The sequence below is a fragment of the Limulus polyphemus genome, unplaced genomic scaffold (assembly GCF_000517525.1).
Source record: "Limulus polyphemus unplaced genomic scaffold, Limulus_polyphemus-2.1.2 Scaffold2142, whole genome shotgun sequence".
NCBI classification, from domain to species: Eukaryota; Metazoa; Arthropoda; class Merostomata; order Xiphosura; family Limulidae; genus Limulus; species Limulus polyphemus.
This window is the reverse complement of record NW_013667752.1, coordinates 162574-170698: the sequence shown is the minus strand read 5'-3', so window position 1 is coordinate 170698 and position 8125 is coordinate 162574. Positions and strand designations below refer to the sequence as shown.

At 33.1% G+C, this 8125-nt stretch overlaps 1 protein-coding gene across 2 annotated transcripts in view; it reads left to right on the top strand.

Annotated features, from left to right (window-relative positions):
- The window catches only part of LOC106466075 (carboxypeptidase inhibitor SmCI-like), a 13202-nt gene extending 5796 nt beyond the window's left edge, over positions 1 to 7406 (top strand). The window contains exons 3-7 of one of the 2 annotated variants that reach the window (XM_013926318.2): positions 1030 to 1212; positions 1860 to 2048; positions 3902 to 4093; positions 5654 to 5851; positions 7281 to 7406. In XM_013926318.2, the coding sequence (XP_013781772.2) occupies positions 1030 to 1212; positions 1860 to 2048; positions 3902 to 4093; positions 5654 to 5851; positions 7281 to 7288 (770 nt within the window). In that variant the 3' untranslated portion in view covers positions 7289 to 7406. The remainder of the gene's footprint in view (positions 1 to 1029; positions 1213 to 1859; positions 2049 to 3901; positions 4094 to 5653; positions 5852 to 7280) is intronic. The other variant, XM_022394028.1, reaches the window with a different exon arrangement.
- Positions 7407 to 8125: the final 719 nt, after the last annotated feature.

Sequence of the window (8125 nt, the reverse complement as noted above, 5' to 3'; positions counted from 1 at the left end):
AAAAATATATATTTTTAAAAGTTAAAAAAGTCGTATTTATTTGGCACAATGGTTAAGAAGATAGCTAAATCCCGTTTTGTCCAGATATAGGCATCCGTGCCACCACCTTATGACATACTTGAATATGACATATTTGTAAATTTGGTCCTAAATGAAAATTAATTACCAGTTGTCTAATAATGTTTCTTGCCAACGGAGAAAAATCTGTAAATACAATAATTTTCAGTTATTTATTTACAACTATTTTAAGTGTACAAAAATGCTGAAACATCCTGATAACGAAATATTTTCCAAATCTAACACTTAGCTTTACCCTTCATTAAAAACTTCTGATCAAAGACAAATCAATCACAATGTACAAGTGGGAATTTTTAATATTACCGTTGTGACAAAACCAACAGTTATAAAATAATGTTGTTCACCCCAAAACGTTTATCATTGTTTTACAAATTAGACATGTAATGATCAACCATGTGATCAAATTAGAACCATACTAATGCATAATCCCCCCATTGGCACAGCGCTATGTCTGCGGACTTACAACGCTAAAATCCGGGTTTCGATACCCGTGGTGGGAAAAGCGCAGGTAGCCCATTGTGTAGCTTTGTGCTTAATTAGAAACAAACAAAAACAAACTAATGCATATTGATTCTGTTTCTCAACTGTCACTTTGAAATGAATCACAAAGTTTCACACTCTTCATCTGGTCACTAACCATGTCTGGGATTCAGAAAAAAATACTAGAATTTTTCAACCATGTGAAGACGTTAAGAGCGAGTGAAAGACAGCCAATCATATCAGGCTTTGCAAATTGGCTACAAGTGCCTCAAGGTATCATTAACAGATAGTGAAACTGTTTCCAAATCAATGGACACCTGAAAAGGTTGGTCATCATCCACACAGAGATGGCTGCTATTTGTTGATTTTATCTCAGTGCAATACAGTAACATACAGTAAAATACACAAAAATCAAATCACTGTACTATATATTTATCCTCATATTTTAATTATTACTTTATGTTATTCCAGCCGAGGCTGCAGATCAAGTTAACGATTGTCACCTGGAACCAGAAACAGGACCATGCAAAGCTTACATCCCCAGGTTTTATTTCAACAAAGAAACAGGAACGTGTGAACAGTTCATCTACGGTGGTTGCTTTGGAAACGCGAACAACTTTGAGACTATAGACGAATGTCACGCGATTTGTAAAGGTAAGAAGAAATGAAAAACACTAAAAAAAATTGTCGTTTCATTGTTAATTATAGGGGCTTGCACAAGAGTTAAAGATCAAACATCGAGGCCCATAACGCCTGTAAAATTTATACATTATTATTTACTTTCACTCATAAATTCTTCTAATAATCAATTATATTTGTCATTAGATAATAGTATTAAGCCTATTGTATTTTGAGACACTGCATTCTTTATTCACATCATAAGCATTGTTATTTTAACAAACAACCTATATGAATAACGTTCCGACCACTGTAATGAAGACGGCGGAAATAGTGTATACTTTTCATCTTGGAAATATCTCACGGTAGGCTTAAGAATAACATAAGCCTAATAGTATTGTTTTATGATAAATGCAATAGATTATAAAGGCATTCACACCATAAAACCTATAAAAATTAACTAAATTGCATTAATTCATACATTTCTCCGCTTTCAAAGTTCAAGGTTGTTTCAAGCTATCCCAATAATTTTCATGAGGATTGGCCAGATCAAGAGATTTTGATTGTAAGAAATCTGACACTTAGATCAACAATGACATATAATTCTCGTAAGTGTAAATATACTTTAAAAACATATAAATCATATTACAAACACAGATATTTTCACGTATTACATATTTTAGCCGGTGTCAAGACCGTAAGACAGTTGAACGATTGTCACCTGGAGCCAGAAACAGGACGATGCAACGCTTACATCCCCAGGTTTTATTTCAACAAAGAAACAGGAACGTGTGAACAGTTCATCTACGGTGGTTGTGGTGGAAACGAAAACAACTTTGAAACTATAGACGAATGTTACGCAGTTTGTAAAGGTGAGAAGAGATGAAAATCACCAAAAAGTTTTATTATTTCATTGAAACTAGACAAGTATTAAAGTTCGGATATCGAAGTCCACAACGACTACAACATGCAGAAGTCCTCTTATTTTACGTACGTAATTGTACGCTGAATGGATTGAAGCCCCTCGTTTACGAAGCTACTTTATTGAAACATCAATCCAACTAATAATAATTTTAGGCATTAGCATTTTTGTAATGCTAATATATCCTTGGATTAGTACATTTGGCTGAGTGCAGGTAGCTTAATGTTATACCTATTTACTTGACCTACGGTATATCAACAGTGTTAACAATATAATAACAGCAATCTTTATTAAGGAATTTAAAATACATTTTTTTAGCATATAGACTAAAACATATTGTTCAATAATATTCTAGTTCATAATGGTATCAGCTGCCTAATAATTTTACTTGTCGAAGATATAGAATACCTGTAGGAAACAGTTTGTTTGTTTGTAATTAAGCACAAAACTACACATAGGGCTAACTGTGCTCTCCCTAGGAAACAGTTTGTTTGTTTGTAATTAAGCACAAAACTACACATAGGGCTATCTGTGCTCTCCCTAGGAAACAGTTTGTTTGTTTGTAATTAAGCACAAAACTACACATAGGGCTATCTGTGCTCTCCCCACCACGGATATCGAAACCCGGTTTCTAGCGTTGTAAGTCGTCAGACATACGCTGTGCCACTGGGAAGGTGGCATATTAAATGGAGTCACCAGTAACTATTATTTTGTATTAGTTTGTCCCTAATTACCTTTCTTTTTTTCAATATATAAATGTCTTATGAATATTAGAGTTTTCAAGTTTGTTTTCTAGTTGTGAAAGACAGCTCTTAGTGATGATTTAACATTTTCATTAAAGACCTAAGATTTTTAAGAACTTCTGAAGACAATTATGATAATAATATAGGTCACCACTAAAATAGTTTAAGGGTGTCATACATATTAATTAACTAATTAACCTATTATAACTAATTGACTAGAAACAATTAATGTTATAAATCGATGTATAAGAGAACTAAAATCTGTAACAACGCTTTTCACCCAGTGGCCATTTTGCTTTTCCAATGTGGCCATGTACCACTGGGATGGACGGTGCTGACCTATAAGGCTTAGACTGCATCCAATCGCCAGTTCTGTACTCTCACTGTTAACTATATTTTCGCTCGTAATCCCAATAATATCGCACGAAGTTCGACCAGCTTAGAACATTTAGGTTTTCTCCTGAATCTACACACTAATATTTACATTCTAAAAAACCATCTTCATAAGTGTAATTATATATATATTTTAAATATTCAAAAACTATTTTAAAATAATTGGCAAGATTTACGTTTGTAATTTAAAAAAAAAAATTAAAACCTCTGATGTCAAGAACTTAAAACATTCCAAAGTCTACTATCTGAAAATTGTAACAGGAGTAAAACAATACTGAAATATTCTATATGACTGGGAAATAATTTGTGGTGATCTTAAGTTTGAAGTTTCGCTATTAAAATCTGTCATTATAGTGTTAAAAAGCCTAATATGGCTAAAACGAAAGCTTTGAAAAGTAATTTGTATTCCACTGTAGTGTTTTGATTAGTCAAGTTATATACTTAAAATAGTTTATTGTTTAATTATCATCAGATCTAAAATTCCAATCGCAACAATGGCTTATAATTCTACAATGTAGCATCTATTATCATTTCCCCCATTTTAAGAACAAAAGTAACTTACTAGTGACAAATGTGAAGATCTCACTAGCATAATTTATTGAAATTTTCGTTTATAATACACACATCAAATACAATCCCCCTTTCATAACTCTTCTCTTATGCTTAGCCTCTGCTGTCAAAATCTTAAGACAGTCTAATGATTGTCACCTGGAGCCAGAAACAGGACCATGCAAAGCCTATATCCCCAGGTTTTATTTCGACAAAGAAACAGGAACGTGTGAACAGTTCATCTACGGTGGTTGCGATGGAAACGCAAACAACTTTGAGACTATAGACGAATGTCATGGAGTTTGTAAAGGTGAGAATTTTCGAAGATAAACAACAACAAAAAAGAAGAACAAACTGTTTATATTTTATCTTTGCTAATTACGTGAAATACCACATCTGTTGAAGATTAGTATATCCAAACCAACAGCTTTTCTACATTACATAAGTGGACCATTATTTGACATAAATTCATTAATATTTCCCAGATACTTTACTATAAATAAAGCTCTTAGAATATGGATGAATGACATGATGCTTGTAAAGGTGAAAAGCTTACCCCCAACTGAAGTACACATATTAGTTTGTTTGTTTTGAATTTCGCGCAAAGCTACACGAGGGCTATCTGCGCTAGCCGTCCCTAATTTAGCAGTGTAAGACTAGAGGGAAGGCAGCTAGTCATCACCACCCACCGCCAACTCTTGGGCTACTCTTTTACCAACGAATAGTGGGATTGACCGTCACATTACAACGCCCCCACGGCTGAAAGGGCGAGCATGTTTGGTGTAACGGGGATCACATATTAATAACAAGAAAGCTGAGCATTAAGTAAATCACTCAGAACAAAAGAAAAGTGTAAATGAAGGATTTAGTATAACATTATATTTTTATTTTAGCGCAAAATGAAATTATATATAATTATTATAATACAAATTTTATTTTATTACCATTAACTAATATCTAGAGTGTTGTATCTTTAACGTGTCTTCTCATTTATAGTTTATCAACTTTTTGTTCAAATGTGTGTTTTATCTAATTACTAGTATCTTTATTGCAACAGTATTCGTCAGCTAGGGCTAAGCTTTACGGTACATAATACTATCAATGAATAAACGTATAATGTTATTCTACGACTTAACGTTATACCTGTTTAAAAACTTTGGTAAGTTTTTAATATGTTGTACAAAATGCCTACTAAAGTATATATACATCCGCCTTTTGTTTACATCCGTTGAAATGAAGTGCGCGCGCATATAGGTAGTAAGATGCGAGCACATATTTCAAGACAGTTTGTTTGTTTTAAATTTCGCGCAAAGCTACACGAGGGCTATCTGCGCTAGCCGTCCCTGATTTAGCAGTGTAAGACTAGAGGGAAGGCAGCTAGTCATCACCACCCACCGCCAACTCTTGGGCTACTTTTTACCAACGAATAGTGGGATTGACCGTCACATCATAACGCCCCCACGGCTGAAAAGGCGAGCATGTTTGGTGTGACGGGGATTCGAATCCGCGACCCTCAAATTGCGAGTCGAACGCCCTAACCACCTGGCCATGCCGGGCCATTTCAGGACAGACAACTACGTGCAAAATGGGCGGGAAACTGGCGCATAACTCGCGAGCGTATTGATTTTAGGAACTGTATCATGGTCTACTTTTCTAACCCATACATGTTGGTTTTGATTTCTTTCAATCTTTGATGTATTAAATATATATTTTACGTATACATGTAAATATAGACGTATGAGTACGTATTACAGCCAAATTATACAATATTACTGAATTTCAAGTAAAACAAACAAATAAAAGAAAAACAGTTGTACCGCTTTTTTTAATAAAATAGTCATTAAAATATGTTTTATAATTCCTTACTTAGGTTCAAGAAAGAGTCTTGACGGTGCTGATGATAAAGCGCACTGCTTCCTCCCCCCCGAAACTGGGAAGTGTTTCGGACATTTTCCAAGCTTTTATTACGACCCCGAATCTGAGACCTGTGAATCTTTCATCTACGGTGGATGTGGAGGGAACGCAAATAGATTTTTAACACAGAAAAAGTGTCTAGAATCATGCGAAGGTACTTAAGCCTAAACCAAGTTCTTGAATTATATAATTATTTCACACGCATAAAAATTCTTAAAGCTTAATTTTATTGCTTTCGTCGTTTACACAAACATTGAGGCCACTATATTTATTTATCAAATAAAATGTTTGTTTTTTGTTTTGTTTTTTAAAATTAGATAATTTATAGAACATTATGTAAACGATCAATCATCTTGTAACTGATCATTATACACTAGGGACAATCAACTAAATGATTTGTGGTAGATGCGGAGGAGAAGAAGCATAGTATCGTTTGCGTAAATTTTGACAGTGGGATTTATTTAACTTGCGCATGGCTACAGAAATGAAGAAGAATAAAAATGGTATAAAAATAGTGAGATTAGAAGAAGCAAGAAAGGCAAGACAATGAAGCCAAAAAAAGAGGGAAGGCATAAGTCGGGAGAAAGGCGTAGCTAGAGAAGTACGAACAGGAAAACTTTTGAGATAACTTCCAAAACGGCCCCCAATTAAGCAGAAATCAATCATACATGAAGTATATATGGCAGTAAAACACACATAAAGCACAAGTTGGATTAAGAATGTCTATGAGGTGTGGTATTCTTAAATAAAGAACCTACATTTTAATCATTTTAATTCTGTGATATCCAAAAATACATATTATATTTATACAGTTTAGTTGTCTATAGAAAGCCATTACGACGGCTAGCATCTTAAGAATGTTACCTCTTTCTAATTTGTCACTAGAATATAACTATAACCCAACAGACAAATGAGAACACAAAGACCTCTTCCTAATTTGTTACTAGAATACAACTATAACCAAAAACAGGCCAATGAGAACACAAAGACCTCTTCCAAATTTGTCACTAGAATATAACTATAACCCAACAGGCCAATGAGAACACAAAGATCTCTTCCTAATTTGTCACTAGAATATAACTATAACCTAATAGACCAATGAGAACACAAAAACGAAAACAAAACAAAAATGGCTGTTTCTGTCTGTTGGGTTATCGAGAAATTCATGTAATCATGACCATCAAGTGGTTACACTAATGAGAATGCTGATTTTATTAGGTTAAAGTCAGCAACTTACAACAGATAATTGATATATATATTTCGTTATTCTGTCCACGTAATGTCACGTGAATTCTTAACGAAGTAAAAAAAAACAAAAACAACAACAAATAAAAATTTAATGTGTTTTAATTATTTTCTATTTTCATTTCAAATATAAGAGTCATTCAATACTATATTTTAATTAATTTAACCTATTGATATTGTTACTTGAACCGACATATAAGAAAAGGAAAATGTTCTATTTATTATGATTTCGTCATTTAGTCTAAGTGTAGGTGATTTCCTTTTCCATTTCTTTCAGCTTTACGACTTAATATATGCAGTTACTCTCATATATATATATATTAAAATTATTTTTCCAGGAGCCTAATCCAGAAAACTTCTACTGCAGTTTGGACGTATGCGGGGGAGATTTATGACAAGCTTTATTCCGTTAATTTTAGTGTTTCAGTTATCTTTAAACAGGATGTTTAACATTAAATAAAAAACTGAAAAAAATATTCAAAACCTTATTTTCTCCTATACAAATAACTATACTCTCAGTTATTCACACCAATAATTATTTGTAAAAATATTGTTGCATGTATATTATCTCCAAATAAAACTCTCCTTCATTTTATTGATATTGTTGTTGCTTTTTTGTAGTTACAACTAAGAACACGAGATGGCGCTAAGATACAATATATATTTTGTTTGTGAGTGGAGTGTGTTCTTCCACTTTAGATTCAGTATGTTCAAAGTCCGAGAAAAAATAAATAAATAAAAGAAACGTCTCTAAGTTTGATAAAGTCTGGCTCCAAGTATTAAGAAATATTTTCATGTTCAATCATGTTAGTGAAAAATTAAAATCAGGTCCATCTTGACTCGAGTACAAACCTGTTGTTACAAATTAAGGTCCGATCGTATAAAGACTCGGACAGAAGAGTTCATTTCCGAATTTATTCATAGTGTCTAAAACTATTTACTTCAACGTTAAAATTAAATTGAATTATAAAGCAACAAAACACATTGTTAAAGTCTTACATTACTGCTACCGAAATAACTTTTACGATGTGTAACCAAAACTGAGTTTAGTAAATAATATTGTACCAATTAATTTATATATTTGTTTGTTGTTAAGCGCAAAAATATGCAATAAGTTATCTGTGCTATGCCCACTACAAATATCGAAACCTGGTTTTTAGTGTTATAAGGCATCAGATTTACC